The sequence below is a fragment of the Primulina eburnea genome, chromosome 10, assembly GCF_022965805.1.
Source record: "Primulina eburnea isolate SZY01 chromosome 10, ASM2296580v1, whole genome shotgun sequence".
NCBI lineage: Eukaryota > Viridiplantae > Streptophyta > Magnoliopsida > Lamiales > Gesneriaceae > Primulina > Primulina eburnea.
The window spans coordinates 5,712,302-5,733,038 of NC_133110.1; the positions used below are offsets into that span (position 1 = coordinate 5,712,302).

A 20,737-nucleotide genomic window follows, 5' to 3' on the forward strand; every position below is an offset into this window, starting at 1 on the left:
TGCTCCAGAGATGTTACATGAGATGACATCTGTAATACCGTATCAAAATATGGTGACAAGCTACATACATGACAGAGAAAAACTAAAAACCGAAACTAAGCCTCGTACAGGAGCTCGTATAACGCCACCTTTTTCAAGGTGTATACATCGATGTACTGTCCAATACCAAAAAAAAAAGGCTTCTTATCGCTGTAGCAGCATGATACATAAAAGAGATACAATTTGATTCATTAGTAAAATTTGTATGATACGACAAAATTTTAAACTGAGCAGAAGCTACAACTCAAGAAACGAATTTGAAACATCAAATCAGAGAGTGTTCATCCTCTTTGCGTTAATTACCAGTCCACCTCCTTTTTCGTGCTGGACGCTCTGATTTGATTTCCGAATATAGGGGGTTTTCAGTTTGGGATGAATGTGGTAAAGGCTCATTCTCATTTTTTTTAATTGTTGTCGCATCTTTTTCAATTGGCATGGGAAGCTTAAATCGTTCACTTCGCTTCTTCAACTTTTCAACAGTATCCAAGTGTTTATCCTCTGTTGCGTTTCCTTTTTTGGAATCATTCACTTCTGCTTCAGTCGCTTTATCGTCAATAGGAGGGTGTAGCTTGTCATCTATCTTTTTGGAAGGTTCTTCAGGAAGTTTGCCAGCCAAGGCAGCCTTGCCACTGTCATTAGTATCTAAATCTTTACTATTCAAAGAAGATGACATGGACGAAACATTGATGTCCCGCTCCTTGTGACTTGTCCATCGTTCAAATTTAGAGCGCCCCTTCCTGGAGTCAGGCTGCTCCTCGTCGGACGAAGCCTCTTCCCCTTGCTTTCTGGAAGGCTGACGATGTAGATGAATTTCATTGTTATCAGTTCCTTGCTCCGCTCTGGCTCTCATGTTAACCTGATAGCAGGTACCGGAGGACAAAACAATAATTAAGTTTTTGAAGTAAAAATCTGATGAGTTTCTCCAGCGGGAAAATTTTTTTCCACCTTCCTTCCCCCTCAACTATAACCCACAATGCCTTAGTCGCTCCACACAAAAAGATAAATGATGTATTAAAGAAATCAAAACAAAATGGAAAATTTTAAAAAAGGCATGCAATTGTCAGCATGAAAGTACTGTGAGTAAACACTTAACAGGTAACTGAATACTAGCACTACTGCCTTGTCCCCAGGTTCATGAATTTTTTCGGATACAGTTGCAGTACACATACAAGAAAAACTTTGAATTTCAAAACAGATTGGAAAAAATGGTGGAACGGCAGAATGAAGCAAGGGCATATTAATTAAGATTTTAGTTGACTCATAGTTTTAAGTAGCAAGGAAAAATTAGAAGGCTATATAAAGCAAGAAAACTACGATAATTTCCATCTAAATTGAGTACTGCCAACAAAAAATAAGTGAGTCAGATATTGTAAAATGTAAGCACGACTTTGATGTAGACAGTTCTAACCAAACGTGTCTCATTTCTATTTACACAATGAAACAAACTGAATCGCCTGAATATAGTTTATCAACTCATAAGAACAAAATACAAATGCTTCGGAGGGCCAAAGATCAGTCAGGCTATGCAAGACAACATAACTAGAGCACTCAAACTATTAGCAAATAAGCATCGCGAAATAGAGACAATAACAGACTGAATATATTGCGTTGAGCCGAGTAAATAGTCATGAGAAGCAACTCATCACTGTGACCAGGTTAGTGTATAAGATTATCCCACTTAACTTAACAGATTAAAATATATCCCACTCAATTATCTTAAACAAAAAATCATCAAAGTTAAAGCAAGCATCCATAAATCACCGACTTGAACTTTGAGTTACCTACTGATGAAGTTGTACTCCAAAAGTTTATGGCATCGGTGACCTACACATACATGGTTTTCCACTGTTTTGTTCACAGAGACCTACACATAAATGGTTTTCCACTGTTTCCATCACGCCCCCCCTTACCGAGCACAACAAATTACAAGGAAAAGGTAACAAAAATAAACCAGGAACTACCGAGCACCAGTACATGAAGTTAGTTTGAACTCCTCGAAAATCTAAAATAAATTTGGTTCACTTTCCAGCCATTTCATTATCAAAATTACTCATAAAATATATGAAACATCTGAACTCACTCATATAATAAGCATTTAGCTTCTACTGAAGTTGTACTCCATAAGTTCATGGCATCGGTACCAAAGAATAAATACATACCGTTTTACTCATCTGTCCACTGTGCTCACCCTGAGTCCTCTTAAAAGCGAAGGAGGACCTGTGATCTCCACTCTCAGATTCTTTATTCTTTCTACTATTCTCCTTCAGTTTATGTTCATGCACAGTAGATGAATCAGATGCAAAGGCAACTCTTTCATCACGAGTGCTAGGTCTTTCAGATCTTGCTCTCTTTTCATCATTACTGAAATGATTCCCACGTGCATAAGCATTTTCCTTGCCCCTATGCTGTGAAGAACTTTCATTTTCAGATCGATCCCTTCTCTTAAGTTGATCACTATGTTTGCCCACATCTTTCAGCTGGTAATCTCTACTGGAACCCTTGTAATCATCTTTTACTCTTGAATGACTGATCCATGTTTTGTCTTCGGCACCATGCCCACTCCTCATTACGGATCTTGTTTCTTCTCTTTCCCTCTTTGATAAAATTTCTTCATGTGATAGTCTTGGCCTGTGCCATCCATCACGCTCTCGCTGCCTCTCGCTTCTCTCCCTTTTAACTGATTCCTCTTCTTTGTGCCTCACGTTATGCAGATCACTATCCTTCAATCTGGCTGGGTCATCTCTTTTCTGCCGATCAGAGATATCATCTCTTTCTCTCTTCCTTCTGTCGCTACTTTCTCTATGATCATAGGATATATCTTCCAGTCCCCGACTAATATAAGTTTCCTCTTTCCTTCTTTTGCCATGGGAATCATCCACTTTATCAATACGACTTCTCAGACTATCATCCCTATCTCTCGGTCTAGAACCTATGTCTTGATCCTGATAAGCCCCTCTCCAACTACCATTATCAAGATGATTTCTTGACTGCCGATGATCATCTTTTTCAGTCCTCTCACTCTCTCTAGCTTTACCTCTACTTCTGGAGCCAGTTTCTCCACCATGTTCCCTCTTTGATGCCTGTTCAATTCTAGTTCTTTTCCCAGGAAGATCCTCATCTCTTCGGTGCCAGCTTACTTCAGATATATCACTCTCCTTTCTCCAATGCAAACTCTCACTTTTCACATGCCAATGAAGCGATGAATCAGGATCCCCAGCTCTACGTGAATAAAAATCTTCTTTCCCTCTCACTACTGCATGGTGTCTTCCCGGTTCATCTTTCTCATGGGGTACTTGTCGACGAGGATTATTATAATCACCTACTGATCTCTTGATAGTTTCGCTGCGAGGGTGGCGCTTTTCCTGAATAACTTCATCTTCCACACTGTCACGGAATTTGTGGTGATCTTTACTACTTCCTGACCTTGCTTTGCTGTTTTCACGACTCCTCATAGTCTTTGAGTCTTTCCCATTGGTATTTTCTTGAGACAACTGTCCCTCTACTGTAATCAAATTCTTTTTCTGTGTGGAACATATCAAGTTCCCATCTTCAGGCGTATCCCTGAATGATGCATTCAGAGCCATTGCATCTGCTTCCTCATCAAAGATTTTATCGTCAATTACAGCTTCATCGTTTATGTCTTCCCTTGCTTCCACACCCGGCTCTACATCAGATCCAACAGCCTGGGAATAAAAGGAAGAACTTTGTTTACCATCCCGACTATCAAATGATTCTTCAGCATGATCAACAGAAACCTCCTTTTCTCTTTCATCAAAATCACTAGCTGTCATCGTAGGGGATCTGGCATGCTCCCTTCCTTCTGCAGACCTATTATCATTGGATGAACTTAAAAAGATATACAAGTCCATCAGTCATAGTAAACTTCTGGCGTTACTGTTTCATAGAGCACACAACAAAAGAATTGGTAAAAAAAGATTCCAGTAAAGCCGAAAGCTTAATTGATGTTATATAAAGATAAATAACTGAAGAAGAAAGCTATTCATACATTTTTGGAAAATAAAAAATAGAGGATTAAATATATGTAGCTCGCAATGACCAAGCATTCAGTCTGAACACATAAGTATACCACCTGCCATGAAATAAAAAACTTCAAGATATTACTCCTACATTCGAAATACAAGCTGAAATTCATGGAAAATCCATCCATCATGCTTTTGAGAATCTGGCAATGTTATCTATGTCATTGCACCTTTCTCAACCCTAATTTTACAGTGAGTCAAAGTTCAGTCCAAATCTCCTTGCTGCGGTCATTTTGCTGGGCAATACAAATTTAACTGTCCTGCTTTAGATGATATTATTGCAGCTTGTATGCAGCGATCCTATTTCTAGTACAAAGACAACCATGAGTCCCTTCAATCTTATCCAACAGTGGGGGTTATGTAAGAAGCATACAAGCAACATCAGATTTGAAGAGATAATAAATGGATCGACGCCACATGGAACTGAATTAGAAATATTCCTATACCTCCCCTCATGAGGGCCCATAATATCCCTATCAGAATGGTCATGTGCAGGTACTTCTGAAGGAAATTGCAAAACATCCACTCTTACAATTTCATTACTACTGTTACTATTCTCAAACTGTGCTCTTCTTGCCACAAGTTCCCTCTTCTGAAGATTATATGCTTGCATAGAGCCATTGATATGCCCTACAGTTTCCCCTCGAAGATCATCAACTTCACCACCCTCTCTTAGATCGTCCGCAGCCTGATCATCGTCCTGCTGCTCAGCCATGTCATCATCACCCGTTGAACTATGGCAGACTATCTGTTTGTCAGAGAAAAAACAACATATATTTAATTCACATACCGAGTGATTATGATATTAACAAAATAAATACACAGATGGATGTTGCTACCTCAATAATGGCGTCTGAATCATGCAGTCGTATACGCCTGGTATCAATGGATGGGAGACGATCACCAGAACCAGTTTCTACAGGTATTGGTCTGCCAATAGGCTGGTATACAATAAAAAAAGCTGGTGAATTTCACAAGCCATCTAACCTCCAAACAGAAGGTTCATGCACAATAAATCTCATTGAACTATAACCATGTATACACAGTCTCCATAAATTTTGGTATGTTTGTTTTGCTTTTTCAAAAACAGTTTTCTATCTTTAAAAATCAAAATAACACTATTACCTCACTTCCATTTCTTAAAAGTCATTTTCAAATATCCCGCCATAATTACTACTTTTAATTCAAATTTTCATGTCTTCCCAAATGTACCCTAATATATTACAACATAACACAATAAGTTTTAATATTTTTAAATACCCACGTAAATAAAATCAATTAACAAACAAAATCTTACATGATTTGATCACTATAATAATTTTATTTTTCCGAAAGATAAAACTAAATATAAACTTCACCCCCCAATATTTTTGCAAAAAGCTAATTTCTTCAAAACAAAACTCCGGAAACAAAACAAAACCAAACAAACATAGCCTCTGTTATTTTATCACAAAACTGCATAGAAATGCTCCACGGTGCTCACTCACTGCAGTCCGTAGTTTCAAGGAATGGGTGGTTCAAGAATTTAAATATGTTGCTCGAGAGTGTGTCATTTATAGCCCATGATACTGTTGAACACAAAATCTGTGCACTCACAGTTGCACATAGTTACAATGCACAAATATTTATCTTGTCTGTCATTCCAATTTATGTCAGAGATCCAGAGAAGAAAAGAAACTGGGGTAAATCGCCACTGCAATGAAGGGTTTGATGGCAGTGGTGAAGTTTGGGAACAAGGATTGAATCTAACATGTATGAGAAATGAGAGCTGGCTTTGAGAGAGGTGACTGAGAAGAAAAGATCGTGGCAAAGTTTTTTAATCTTTATAGGAAAAGGGAATGGTGAGGTTTTTATCACCTTATTATAGGTGGGGACTGGGTTTACATGCCTAAATAAGTTGGCACTATTGACCAATGTCGGAATCTGGGATACTGAAATATGAAACAACATTAAGGTTTCTTAATCTTAATAAAATGTTGATTATGAATTTAATTGACTCAGTTGACTAAACAAAGAGGTAACTTGTTTCTTGACAAACATCGGGGAATGTGTGGCACTAAAATCTCAAACAACATTCAAGCCATCAAAGAACATTAATTACCTTTTTGCGGGGAAAAGTTTGATTACAAAAGGGATTAAGAGAGAGACAATGTGTCGAATGTTCTACAGAGCTTCAGAATTCAATCAAGCAATGATAACATGACGACCTAAATGTTTTAAATCATAAGATTCAGAACACATATCATATAGAAAAGACAGAACATACCAGAGGAGGTCGTTCACGTGCACATTCTCTTGCAAAGTCAGTTGGACAAGCATCTGCATTTCCAGGGTTTGCATTTGCAGATGGACTATCTTGAATACCAACGGCTGCTGCAAGCTCTGGTGGAAGATCAGGATCATAATCCTAAAATTTCATACAAAAAAGAACAGAGACAGCTTAAGTGATATTATCTTCAACATTTTCACAAAGAAAGGGGCCAAAAAACCTCCATACATCCAAAATTGAACTCTTAAAGTGTAGCATATGAAAAACAACAAAATATGCGCAAGTGACACAACAAATTTCATTCAACTGCATAGACCACAATATTACCTGTTCAGACCTTCCGCTTTCATAGACACGAATTTTACTTTGCATAGTAGTTTCCAGGCGGAGTTGTTCCTAGAGATTTCAAATACACTCAGTTAGACTTGTTTCGTTAACTAAGAAACATTCAAAGGGACTAAAGATTTACATGTTAAAGACTCTGACCTACCAGTTGTTTGCAATAATCTTTCCAACTTTCCTCGTTCAAACCAAAGTTGAAGAAGTCGGATACATCGATGCCCGGTAATTTCCAAGGTTTTTCCTCAAAGCTATCAATATCAACTTCAAATATGGTCCTGCACAATGGCCGAATACACATAATAAGAACCATACAACATTCATAAAAAGTGCATCACTGGCATTTGATGCAAAAATACTACTCATATAAAAAAAACAATGCAACCATTGTTAAGCATAGATTAATAGATTACCCCCCAGCTGGATAAAGACGGGCTTTTGCTATTTGGGAGTTTTAACTAAATAAAACTTAAAAAACTCTCGGCCCACGAAATGGCTCCCTCATTTAATCATTAACAGCAACTATAACTTCGAGTGTTAAAATATAAGCTTGCAAAGGGAATCACTAATGTCTTATTTATTTAACACACTCACACACAAATATAATATATATATATATATATATATATATATATATATATATTTTAGGAGTCATTCCGATGTAAGTAATTTGCGTGGAACACTCGTTTTCTTTATGAAGTTGACGCAACACAAATTAGAAGTGAGAACCATCTAAACTTCATTTTTTTTCTAATTTATTGGGAACCTGAAAAAAAAAAGCTGATATGAAAGTCTTAAGAGATAACATGACGAAGTCTAAGAAAAAGGGAGACATATGAACTGTTTAACAAAGATACGAATGATAATTAAAAATCTGATAGTAAAATGTTCCATAAGATTGCTTTATGAAATCCAAATGCTGACTGCTGAAACTGCCTACTAAAAAACAAAAGAAAGTTCACAGAAAAAGCTTCAAAACGAAGAGAAACCGGGTAATAAATTTATCACAAGCTTTACACAAAATGGGAAAAAAATGGTGTTGATCACGGCAATTAGTATTTCCGGTACTGAATTAGTAAATGAATGCTATAAATGGTGAATGATGTTCGAAATAACTCCAGAAGGAGCTTACTTGTGTGATGGAAGAGTGAAATCCAATCCACTTCCATAACCACGCCCTGCTACAGTAGTTCCCCAAACAGGTGTTCCATGATTAGGATGAAACCCTTTTTGCATGGGAACAACACCTTTTGTTCCTGTAGGTCGCCAATCACCTCTTCCACGTCCAGCAACTGTGCCTATGGTTACCGGTGGACGAACTTGACTTGGAATTCCTCCAGGAGCAACTCCAGGCAATGGAGCTGCACCGGGTCTCACATACTAAGCAGTTCCCAGTAACAGAAAAAGGAAAAACAAAAAGGTACAAAAATTTCTAGTTAATAATCAACAGGGTAGCAAAAGGATTCATAATGGAAAGCCTTCCATCAAAATAGTGGTAAATGCATCAAAGAAATTTCAAATTTTAAAAATCAAACAATCATACATGCACACAATATACTTCCCAAATCATTGACAATTCAGTAGGAAAAGCAGACATTGCAGTTAGTTAAAAGACAAACAGCCAATTAAAAAGGTAATGGATTGAATATAAATGAAGAGACCGAACTTCTCTTGTTCAACAATGGCTTGAAACACCGCACAATAATGGCTTGAGAATAATATTTTGGCACACAAGAAAGGAGCTCATGGTTAGTCACTTAGTTGTAAAATTTGGTGGGATTATAAATGGTCATAGGACTACATTTTTATTTATTTATTTATTTTTTGATAAGAAACTTCGGTCATAGGACTACATCGATACCCTTCGTCTGAATCATCGATAAAAAATTGAAATGTGAAGAACAATTCTCTAACACAGATGCAGACATTGCTGAGCATTTTGAAGTTAAGTGCCAGAAGTCAAACTGGTAAATGATCCAATTTCTTGTCTTATTCAAAATACTCATGCTTTTAAGGCAGGAGAAGTCAGGGCAGTACAACTTGCTCCAGATGAACTCCCGTATGTAAGCACTAAACAAATTATAGACCCGAGTGTCCATGGTGGCAAAATGCTAAAGTATTGGAAATTCCTAAAACAATATAGCATGCCAAACTGTATCACATCTGAGAGAACCTTTCCACATCAATACATGCTAATAGCTTCATAGAGTCACTCACAGTATTGAGAAATCAGATGGGTCACAATCATGCATTCCTCATTTTACCGTGTTGGATTAAAATTTCTGTTCTATTCGAATTTAAAAATTATTGAAAGGTGCAGCAGAGAGAAGAGAGCATGCACAAATTTGTGGGTTTATACCATTCAATACCTTGATAGATATTAATCATAAGGATGTAGAGGGCAACTTCTCGCAAATTCCATTGTCCCAAGTTGTACAACGTTTACAGCCACGTACATTCTTGTCGAAGTTTTGTACGCTTTTAAGATGCATTAGCTTTAAAGAGTTCATCATTTGAAACAAACATTACCCACCTCAAAACAGTAACAAATTCCATGAAATTAATAAATAACTGCATTAACTAGTCAAAGATTAGTGATAGTACAATTTATTACTCCACAACCTAGACACAGAAATTCACCTACATCCTTACTGAACAACTTGAGTCAATGGTACTGATTCACTATACAACAATACCAGGGGCAGGCTTGCAGCTGAATCCATTTTCATTAAAAGTTTCATCAAACAAGATGCTGACCTTGAACTGCAAATGGTATTGATGATGGTACAAGTGATTGCTGTATCCAACCCTTGGCTGCAATGCTGATGCAGTTGCAGTTCCTCCTGGTCCACTTGTTTTGGAGGCATCACCCAATTCCTTCTTCTCCTCGTCTGTTCCAGATACCCCTTCTTCACCAGCCCACTCTTGTTCCTCCATCATCATCTGCTGGCGGTGATGATGGAGACCAGCATCACCATTATCTGCAACTATCACTAATGGATCCCCATCCTCATCATCCTCATCATGCATTCCAGGCATCCTCTCAATCCCAATGGGTCCATGAGGGTTATCATTCAACACTATCTGCAAATCATCTTCACTCTCCTCACTTTCCCACTCATCCTTGAGATTTGACGTCCCTTGATTCTCCAATCTATCAGAGAGTCCCGGAATCATTTGCCCCTGAACAATTTCCGTGACCATGTTTTTACCTGCATAATTGCCCGTATTTTCCTCTCCGTCAGCAGAATTATACAAAGTTTGCTTCATGTCAGCAAGACCATTGTCTTTTTCAACCAAGTCATCATCTTTATTGTCCGTCTCTTCCACGATGATATTAATATCATTATCCTCCTCCGTGAAATGAAATCCTCCGGAAGATTTCTCCGGTAAACTCACACCCTCGCCCTTGGGCAAAGCCCTAGCTTTAAACTCTAAGCCTTTACTGCCTCCATTTCCTGCTAAACCTTCAATTCGATTAATTTCTTGATTTGAATCCAAATTCAAGTCAAGCTCTCTAATCTCAGGCCGGGTCCCCAGCTCCGCTGCGGTGTTATCCTGAATTGTGGCATTCAATTTCAAATTAACAGTGGAACTGAGGTTCGATTTCAAATTATTTGAATCGGGAGGCCCGTATACAACATCATCCTCGTCATCGCTGTTATTATTCAGATCAATCCCGCGGCTTTGAAGCGGAGCCGAATTACTTCCTACTGCGGGTGAATCGGAAACTTGGTGCTGAAACTGAAACGACCCCGCGAGCGGCCGGAGCACGTCGGTGTAAAGATCTCCGAACTCATCGTCGTCTTCCATGAGTGGGTGGCGCGTGGATTTCGAGAGAAATCGAGGGTTTTGAGCAAGGGGGAACGGGTGCCAGTGACATTACGTATTTCATTCACCCACTTATAACTCAAGGAACAGGGAGATGGTCCGTGGGTATATTTTATTTAGACTAATCTTATTTAAAATAAAAACAATATTTTTTATAAATCAAAACGAGTATATATCTAATAAAAGTATATGTAAAACAGTCTTTACATAAGTTCTTGTGATAGTAGTTAACTCTAAATAAGTCTTCCTCATATTTATATTCGTGAGACGTAACTTTGTGTAATATTTTTTACATAAATAATAATAAATTTTTCATGAATCGAGCCATATTAGATAATTATCTCACACTCGTCCCAATCCTCATTTTTTTTTTATTCGGGCCGCGTGGATCAAATCACATCCTTGCCTCCATCTTCATTTTGAAAATATTAATGAGACAAGACGAGGGCGGGTGCGAGAATTCCTTCAACCTAAAGTTATTATTATATTTTATTATTAATGTATTATTAGTGATGATCTTATTAATATTTTAAAAAATAATATCATTATTTTTTATTAATAATAAAATATTATTATTATTATTATTATCATTAATATTATTTTTGAGATGTGTTTAGAGATAAGGACAATATCCCTATATCCGTCCGAAATATTTCGGAGATTTTAAAAATCCTCAAATCCAAAAAAATCAGGAATCTCCGTCCCCGTTTTGGGTCTGAGAACCCGAGAAAAATTGTCATCCCTAGTGTCATATCACTTAACTTTATTCATTTATATGTTAGACTTAGGGTTTTTTTTAAAAATAATACAAATTTAAAAACTTATTTCAAAACTAATTTAAAAAAAAATTGTGTTGCAAAACTAATATAATCCGCGCTTGGAAAGCGCGGACGGTGTCTATGTGTACCACCGTCCGCGCTTACCAAGCGCGGACAATACACCACGTAGGAGGGTCCGCGCCTCGTAAGCGCGGACGCTCCTACGTGTAAGCGCGGACGGTGTATTTTTCAAATTTTTTTTAAAATTATTTCATTTGTAATGTTCGTCAAGTCACTTCGATGCCTGAACTTCACGTGAAAAATTTTGACTCTGAAAATTGACGTACAACTTCACGTGAAAGGTTTTATTCTGAAAATTCACGTGAACACCAATAATGCAAATGTGAATCGAAGCTATACACTCTTTACATAACCTTTCCTATATAATTGATCAACAATTCGAGGAACGAGGTATCAGTTTTCTCTTAAATTTTCTCTAAATTTTCATTGACAAAATGTCTAACATCGACGTACTCTTATATTTTGGTGGTCATGTAATTAGCGATAATGGATCGATTGAATATAGCATTCCATTTCTTAGACCGATAAGAGTTTTACGATCTATTAATTTGATGGAGTTAGTGGAATTTGTGCATAAAATGTTAGCAATCGATCCTACGAATTTTTCTCTGAAGATGTCAACAAAGTATTCATTCATGGAGAGAGCATCTTGGCATGAAATTGAAGTCAATCTCGTTGATGACGATGCTTTACGGTTCATAATGCAATGTGATAACATGCATGTTTTGCATCTCTACGTGGAAGCAAATTCAATTGAGCATAACGTTGGATTTTATGATCCTGATTCTTACGTTCCACATGCATCTGATTTAGGTTATAACCAACCCAGTACGTGTACGTATGGTGGTTTCCAGGAGCGAGAATCTTATGTTCCACAGGTTACTGAAGGACTCGGTAATATGAGTTTCGATGATGTACGTGGGCCTTGGGATCAATATATAAATGTCTCGTCGGAGCAAAACAATGCTCCATATTGGCCGAATCCAACGTTAGATACGAGTGATCGTTGTCCGGATCAGGCCAATAATGATGATATTTGGAGGACTGATTCCGAACCCGATATGTCGTACAACGAGTTTGAAAAAGAAGAAGTGGATACTGATGATGGAATGAATACTTTTACAAATCCTGATGAGGGGACATCATCTCGACAACCACCAGGTGACACATTACAGAAGCAGACCGTACCATTTGTGTCAAACACTTATGAGATGCCATCTTTTTTCAATAAATATTTTGGTGAAGAGCCTCATGATTCTGTCGATGTTCCTTGTGGAGTGCAATCAAGCTATTACAATCCGGATAGAGGTGAATTATGCGTCAATACGTTATTCAAAGATAAGAATGATCTTATTGCATCTATCAAGGATTATTCAGTCAGAGTTGTCAGGCGTGAGTACAGTGTCATGCTTAGCACACGAAGTGTGTGGAAGTTACGTTGTAAAAATAATTCTTCTACGGTCATTTGTCGATAGGGACTTCGCGCTTCTTTGAAGGCCAATACTGGTTATTGGAAAATAACAAAATATGGCGGGCCTCACACATGTATATCTACCTCTGTTGGTATAGACCACAAGAATCTGAACAGTGATATGGTGGCACATACACTATTGGGAGTTGTTCGTTGTGATCCTTCGTACGAGATTAAGTATATCATCGAAAATGTGAAAGATAAATATGGATATCAAATCTCGTACACGAAGGCATGGCGAAGTTTGAAACGTGCTATGGAAATTGCTTATGGTACATGAGAGAGCTCCGTGCAATTACTTCCCAAATATATGTGCGCTTTGTCGAAATATAATCCGGGAACAGTTGTGGAGTGGAATCATCTGAGAGCCAACAATGAAATGAGTAAGACACTGAACTATGTTTTCTGGGCATTCAGGCCGTGTGTTGATGGGTTTCGGCATTGTCGGAAAATAATTAGTGTTGATGGTACACACTTGTATACCAAATACAAGCACAAAATGTTGATCGGTGTCACTCTGGATGCGAACAATCAGGTTCTACCGCTAGCATTCGCTGTTGTGGATGAAGAAACAACAGATTCTTGGAAATGGTTCTTGGAGAACCTAGGAAGACATGTTGTTCGTGGTGAAAACGGCGTGTGTCTTATTTCTGATAGACACAAGGGAATTGTGCGTGCAACTGCAGAGCTACCATATTTTCGACCTCCACACGGTGTGCATCGTTTTTGTTTGAGGCACGTGTGTTCAAAATTTAACGCCAAATTCAAAGACGTGAATTTGAAATATTTAAGCTGGGCGGCAGGCACAAAAATCAAATTTGTAAGTTCGAATCAATAATGGAGGCAATCAAGCAGAAAAACATTTTGGCGCACCGATATTTGGCTGGAATTGAGAAAGAAAAATGGAGTTTGGCTCATGACGGTGGTTGGCGTCGTGGGGTGATGACAACCAATATGTCGGAGTGTTTAAATAGTGTGTTGAAGGGGGCCCGTAGACTTCCTATATATGCCATAGTACACTTGACACTTCTGAGGTGCGTACAATATTTTATTGAACGTGTGAGTAGAGGTAGTCGTATGGTTCAGGAAAATCAGTTGTGGTCAGATTATGCATTCCGGATGTATGACAAGTGGGCGAGAAAATCTAGTGAACATCGTGTTGCCAAATATGATGTTCGTGAGCAAACTGCTTCGGTTGCAACTGTAGGAAGACCAAGTCGTGGTCAACATATGCAGGTCGTCAAGTTGTCAACGAGTGATTGTTCGTGTGGTAAATGAACGATATTTGGCATACCATGTTCTCATGCTATTTGTACCGCAAAGTGGTACTCGTTGGACCCCACGACACTTGTGCAGCCATGGTATAATATATCTGAGTACTTAGCGACATACGAAGGCAGATTTCAACCTCTTGCAGATGAGCGCTACTGGGATCCTCCAACTTTCGAATTGCACCACAACCCTGTTAGACGTGAAATAAGAAGAGTTGGTAGAGATAGAACAACTCGTTTCAGAAATGAGATGGACACAACTGGTTGCAGACAGAGACAACAATGATCAATTATTTTGTTAAATTGTAAGAACATTTAATATGTAATGTGAGAATTTTTTTCTTTATCTCGTGTTTACTGTTTTAATTTTTTTATGTGCAAAATGAAAAATTATTACAATAATTTTCCAGCAAAATGATCACGCGCGTGCAATTAAAAAATACCGCTCGGGCGCGAGGATGTACGAAGTTACCGCCCGAGCGCATTTTGTTATCGCTCGGGCGCGGGCGTGCGCTGGAAAATTTGCGCACAGCTCGCGCTCGAGCGGTACGAAGTTACCGCTCGAGCGCGAGGGGTGCGCAATTTTTTCCCCGCACGCCTCACGCTCGGGCGGTAACAAGTTACCGCCCGAGCGCGAGGTGTGCGGGGAAAAATAAGATCGTCCCCTCCCCCCCTTTTTTTTTCCTTTCCCTCTCCCTTTCCCTTTTCTTTTTATTTCCTTCACCACCCATTTCCTTATCTCCTTATCTCAAACACACCACACTCAAAACCTTTTTCCCTTATCTTTCCTCTTCCCCTTCTCCTTATCTTATTAACAAAGAAATTTCGCAAATCCTCATCTCATTCTCAAACCATCTCATCTCATTATCAAACCATCGCTCCCAAGAAAGTGAAAGGTAATCCCGGCTCTTCTTCTTCGTTTGATAGAACTAGATTTGTTAATGATGCGGCACAGGCGCGGTATGAACATGCCAAAATTACTAGAAATCCGATCACGGAGCGGGGGTTTCGAAGGCAAAGAGAAGATCGAGACGTTGGGCCGCTTCTGGGGTTGGAGAGGCACAGATGGGAGAAATTTGGAGCTCAGCCGAGAGCGGCGGTGGTATCGGTGGTTCGAGAGTTTTATGCAAATGCACCTGAGAGGACGGATGACAAAGCCTTTGTTCGAGGTAAACTTGTGTCATATGATTCTGGTGTTATCAATGCTTTTTTTAGAAACGCCAGAGGTCGATGATTCCGCCTTCCAGGCTTTGGTTGCTAACCCTGATTATACTGTGATAATCAACACCCTATGTCATCCGGGGGCGATATGGAAACCAGTAGGGGGTCACCAAGTTGTTTCGATGAAAAATATTTGGAGGCCGATAATGCTCTGTGGTATTTGTTTTTGGCGAGGAGAATGATGCCGGTATCGCACAAAAGTGAAGTACAAAAGGAGCATGCCGTGGTGTTATATGGTTTATCTCAGGGTTACCCAATCAATGTGGGAAAACTTATTAATTCTCAAATGTTGACAAGCGTTCACAATAGACACATCGGGCTTTTCTTTCCCTGTATCATATCAGAGTTGTGTGCGATGGCAGGGGTTGTTTTCCGTGATGATGAAGAGTGGCTTCAACCAATGAAGCCTATTTCTGGACAGGACATGCGGCGGAAATACGCTAAACAACAGGTATACTTGCTGATGGATGAGGGAGAAACAGGTGGATCGAGTACCGCCGCCCCGCGTCGCCCACAACCCCATAGACGGTCCCTGAACGACAAAGTTGATGAGACCCTTGCGTTCATGGCTCATCAAGAACAAGTTAACTTGAACCACAATGAACATTTCGCATATATCGAGTCCATGCTGCAGACAACGATGGTCGAGCGGGGTGTTGACCCAATGACCATCCCCCCACCTCCGCCGTTCATTCCTCCGTTCAATTTTCAATATGATTATCAGTCGCAAGGGAATGCAGAGGGAATGCCACAACCAGATTATGACGAGGACGAGGATGAGTAGTGAGCCACTATTGATGATGGTAGCAAAAAGAGGTATGTCATTTCATGTTCTTAATTTTTTAGTACTGTACATTTTTAACATTGAATGTACTATAGTTTGTGGTTCTTTGATTATAATTTATTTATCGCAGATGACCGGGATAAAAAAGAAGAACATGAAATTTGAGGCAATGGACGTCAATTATGTTTTTTCTTCTTAACTTTGGATTGTGTATTTTCTTATGTTGTATAATTTAAAATAAAAATTTGGAACGTGTTTGTCCGTTTTTCTGATTTCATCTTTGTTTAATACTTTGTTTTATTAACACTATAATGTAGAAATACATAAAGTTAGTCGATGCAACAATGGAAACTGCACCACAATAGAAATGTTATAGATACAATTAATTAGCAGAATCATCGTCATAATTAAAATGATACAAATGACTTCCTGTTCCACAATCAGGTGGATTGCGTCTTCTCGTCCCTCTCCGCAATCCTACATTTGCAGGAATTTCCTTGTTTGAGTAACCTGGATAAGTGATAGGGGAAATAACATTCCTCTGTGGTCGATTGTCATGCACAATATGCTGAGGTCCAACGTTAAGCAAATTCGTGAAACTTTGTGTGTTCGACCAATAAGGAGTTTGAAAATCAGATTGACCAAATGGATGAAAGTCACCAAACCTCGAATCACTGAAAAATCCAGGTTGAGTGTTAGAGGTTCCTGCGATATTCAATTCAGCTGACGTAATAATTGTAGAGTCTCCTGCAAACAAACTTGGTTGCCTAACCATGTCACTTCCCCGTCCAAATGATGACTGATGCGAAAACGGAGAAGGCGTACTAAAATTTTGTTGAGCATTCATGTCTCCAACAAAAGTATTATACGGACGTGGTTGAAAACCAACGACAGTAACTGCAGGTGATATGGTGCGCACAGTTATTCGATTGTACCATTGAAAGTAGTTTTCGTCAGTTTGCATCGATCGCCCGTGTCGCACCCCTTTAGAAACATATCTGAGCCGATTATTCCACAACTCAATTGAAATTCTATGATACTCTCTCCAATCGGTGTTTCGATGTCCTATTCTCGTGATATTATGCATATCGTCATTGTCGATAGCAGAACCTGGAATTGATTGTCGTCTTCGAAATTGTCGCATTACACGATTAGGACGATGCATCTCCACGATGTCAAAGCATATAAGGGGACATACACATCGCCATATTTTGTTGTCGTATGAATCAATAATCGTCTTCACATCTATGTCATTCTTCTGGTATACGATCCAATTAAACTGAAAAAAATGAAAATTAAATATTCATTTAAAAAAGCAAAACGAAATAGTCTTCGTGTCATAAATATTACGTATTAACATTTTGTAATACCTCATTATCATTCATACGATCTAGAGAATCCCTTATAATTCTTACAGAATGTGTTGGCGAATGTGTGTAACTAAATCCATAATTCCACCTACAATTACAAAAAAAAAAAAATTACATATCAGCCAAATAAACAAGATATATATGATATTACCACCGTAAATATTATACATTACCGTGCACCATATGGAGAAACTGGAAGGAAAGCATCCAGATCAACGGGAGGTACAACTAATGTTAACCCATTTCGATCGGGGTTAACACATTTAATCCTGCTCCATGCCCATACCTACTTAAAATAACAAAAAAATTAACAAAATCAAACAAAATATTATGTTAAATATTCAAATCACATTAATGATACCTGCAGGACATATAAAGGTCCAGCTATTGTAGTCTTCTCTATACGTGACGCGTTGCACAACTCACGGTACAGAAATGCTAAAACTGCACTACCCCAACTATAAGACTTCACGTTATCAACATCTCGTAGCAGTTGCAAAAATATTAGTCTAGCTGAACCTACTTGATAGTCAGGGAACATTATCCCTCCAATAATCATTAACGCAACACAACGAGTAAATTTCACAACATCTACTTCTGAAGTTTCAACATTAACAAGGTTAGCCATGCAATGATCGTGTAGTGCAGTCATAGACAAATGACCACCTTTCAAATATTTTGATGCTGGAAAAAATCCCAACAAATCCAAACATATGTGTTGCCATTCCTCAACTTTATGTGACGCATCTACTCCAGTTACAGCTTCACCATCAATTGTTAAACCCCAAATTATTGAAACATCTTGTAATGTCACTGTTGTTTCACCACACGTAAAATGAAACATGTGTGTCTCGCGTCGCCAACGTTCAACAAGCGCAGTAATCAAATGATTATCAAGAACTTGAGACCCACATTCTAAAACTCCATACAAACCCATATGATTTAACTATGCAAGTACACGCCTGTGTAAATAATTTTCAGTATACAACTTCCAAATCAAATGGTCTGACCTCTTCACTTTGATAATATCATCAACTGTTAAAGAAGACACGATTGATGACATATGTGTCGCTTGTAAATAGAGGACACTAGGATCTTCTGGATTGCGATGATCTGCCATTTTCAAGTATGCTCTGGATCTTCTCAACTTCTTAAAAAAAATTTCGGTGAGGAAAGGAAAAACAGATAAACGCAAGAATGGTAGAGAAATAAGAGGAGGAAAAAGGAAGAGGGAAGGAACGGATAAGGAATCGGGAAGATAAGGATATAACGAATGCAAGAGCGCCGCGTGTCAAGTGTACCACCGTCCGCGCTTTGTAAGCGCAGACGGTGGTCCACGTAGGAGGGTCCGCGCCTCGTAAGCGTGGACGCTCCTACGTGGTGTATTGTCCGCGCTTGGTAAGCGCGGACGGTGGTACACGTAGACACCGTCCGCGCTTACCAAGCGCGGATTAGATTAGTTTTGCAACATAATTTTTTTTTAAATTAGCTTTGAAATAAGTTTTTAAATTTTTATTATTTTTAAAAAAAACCCGTTAGACTTATATTATCTTATGAGTGAGTCTCACATGAGACCGTCTCACAGATCTGAATCTGTGAGACAGGTCAACCTTACCGATATTTACAATAAAAAATAATACTCTTAGCATAAAAAGCAATACTTTTTCTTGGATGACCCAGATAATAGACTCGTCTTACAAATACGACCTGTGAAACCGTCTCACACAAATTTTTATCTTATCCTTATTTATCTCAAATCAATATTATCAATAATTTTTCTAAATTTAATATGTTATTATTTTGTACATTTATTTTAGATTTAGATTTTAAAATAAAAATATTTTGCAATTGCGATGATTATAATCTAGTGCAGCACACGTACCGATTACCTTGGTAAAGGTACGTGTGTGTCTAGTAAATTTGTAAGATGAGTCTTGCATCCTATTCCTCTGTGTAAAGCTGCCCAATTTTTGTTATGCATGTCAGCATGTGGAAGATTGGGAGTTTGGTTGTTGGATGAGGTCTCCTGCGGCCCAAGCTCATCGAGGATTAAGGGAATTCAGGGGGGTCGTAATTCTGATTCCAGTGTGCCATCTGGTCAAGACGGTGTGACTAAGTCGCCCTCTGGGTCTAATCGTGACAATCTTACTCCTTCATCGGAGGATAACCCGTTGAATTCAGAAGAGTTGATTCACCGAATGTCTGCTTTGAGCGATGCGATTAGTTCTTGCATGCTGAGTGATTTGTAATTTAAAGGAGATCAATTTACTTGGTGCAATCGTAGAAAGAACGATGAGATAATTTTTGGGAGACTGGACAGTCTTTGTAATTCTTATTGGCATGTGCTTTATCTTACAAGAGAAATTAATCATTTGGATTTCGATCAGAGACTTATTTCGTTTTCTTTAAAACGAGTTTTTTAACCCTTCTGATATGTGATTGCGACTGCTATAGAGCATATTTGCCCAACAGTAAATGAGTCTATGAATACAGCCCTTACAGCTCCTCATGATACAAAAAACGAAATTTAGAAAGCTTTGTTCGATATGCATCCATCTAAAGCCCGGGTTCAAATGGGTTTTATCACAGAGAATGTTATTATTGGATTCGAATGCGTGCATTGGATCCGTAATAATAAGAAAAACAAGACCGGGTTTGGGGCGCTTAAACTAGACATGAGCAAAGTTTGATTGAGTGGAATTGGAAATTCTTGGAGGTGATCATGATTAAACTTGGGTTTGCAAGAGATTTTGTGAAGCTTATACTAAGATGTCTGTCATCGGTCTCCTATTCGATTTGAGTAAATCAGTCTATATATGGATGGCCTCATTTCCCCTCAGTGTGGGTTAAGACAGGGTGATCCATTATCTCCGTATTTATTTGCGAATTGCACTCAAGGTCTCTCTACGGTTCTATCTAAAGCGGAGAATGATAAATGGTTCCAGGGAGTTAAGATTGCATCCAATTGTCCTTCTATCTCACATTTATTTTTTTGCGGATAATAGCCTGATTTTTTTTCCTTGCATTGGAGACAGATTGCCAACGTATTAGAAGGTGCCCGCAAGTATATGAATGTGCTTCTGGCCAACTTGTGAATTATGAGAAGTCTACCCTGACCATTAGTCCTAGTGCTTCCCCGGGAACCATCGATGCAATTCAAAGGATTTTCTCTATAACAGTGGTTAAAGGTCATGAACTCTATCTGGGATTGCATACCTTTTCTCTTCGGAGCAAGCAGATTCAGTTTTCTGATTTGTGATAAA

At 38.6% G+C, this 20,737-nt stretch overlaps 3 protein-coding genes across 4 annotated transcripts; 1 reads left to right on the forward strand and 2 right to left on the reverse strand.

Moving 5' to 3' along the window:
• Positions 1 to 83: 83 nt before the first annotated feature.
• LOC140842774 (FIP1[V]-like protein) lies at positions 84 to 10,610 on the reverse strand. Of its 2 annotated transcripts, none has more exons than XM_073210906.1 (9): positions 9,445 to 10,610; positions 7,820 to 8,067; positions 6,839 to 6,965; positions 6,676 to 6,744; positions 6,346 to 6,486; positions 4,919 to 5,020; positions 4,526 to 4,827; positions 2,199 to 3,867; positions 84 to 895 (listed from the first exon to the last, which is right to left on the reverse strand). In XM_073210906.1, the coding sequence occupies exons 1-9, from the start codon at positions 10,498 to 10,500 to the stop codon at positions 335 to 337; spliced, it is 4,275 nt and encodes a 1,424-aa protein (XP_073067007.1). In that variant the 5' UTR covers positions 10,501 to 10,610; the 3' UTR covers positions 84 to 334. The 2 variants fall into 2 exon arrangements, with proteins under 2 accessions (XP_073067007.1, XP_073067006.1); XM_073210905.1 differs by having other exon boundaries at positions 2,199 to 3,885.
• A 2,528-nt stretch (positions 10,611 to 13,138) lies between these two features.
• Positions 13,139 to 13,666, forward strand: LOC140803730 (uncharacterized). The gene has a single exon (XM_073159619.1). It carries the CDS (start codon positions 13,139 to 13,141, stop codon positions 13,664 to 13,666), a length of 528 nt encoding a protein of 175 aa, XP_073015720.1.
• Positions 13,667 to 16,486: 2,820 nt separating this feature from the next.
• Positions 16,487 to 18,629, reverse strand: LOC140803731 (serine/threonine-protein phosphatase 7 long form homolog). The gene is made up of 4 exons (XM_073159620.1): positions 17,836 to 18,629; positions 17,648 to 17,760; positions 17,475 to 17,562; positions 16,487 to 17,383 (listed from the first exon to the last, which is right to left on the reverse strand). Exons 1-4 carry the CDS (start codon positions 18,409 to 18,411, stop codon positions 16,487 to 16,489), a joined length of 1,674 nt encoding a protein of 557 aa, XP_073015721.1. The 5' UTR covers positions 18,412 to 18,629.
• Positions 18,630 to 20,737: the final 2,108 nt, after the last annotated feature.

Coding starts and splice junctions, on each gene's coding strand:
- LOC140842774 (XM_073210905.1), bottom strand. CDS start 10,500: ATGGAAGACGACGATGAGTTCGGAGATCTTTACACCGACGTGCTCCGG. Junction 3,886..4,525: donor ATGGGCCCTCATGAGGGGAG/GTATAGGAATAT, acceptor TATCTTTTTAAG/TTCATCCAATGATAATAGGT. Junction 896..2,198: donor GTGGACAGATGAGTAAAACG/GTATGTATTTAT, acceptor ACCTGCTATCAG/GTTAACATGAGAGCCAGAGC.
- LOC140803730 (XM_073159619.1), top strand. CDS start 13,139: ATGTGCGCTTTGTCGAAATATAATCCGGGAACAGTTGTGGAGTGGAAT.
- LOC140803731 (XM_073159620.1), bottom strand. CDS start 18,411: ATGGGTTTGTATGGAGTTTTAGAATGTGGGTCTCAAGTTCTTGATAAT. Junction 17,761..17,835: donor GACCTTTATATGTCCTGCAG/GTATCATTAATG, acceptor TATTTTAAGTAG/GTATGGGCATGGAGCAGGAT. Junction 17,384..17,474: donor ATCGTATGAATGATAATGAG/GTATTACAAAAT, acceptor CATTTTTTTCAG/TTTAATTGGATCGTATACCA.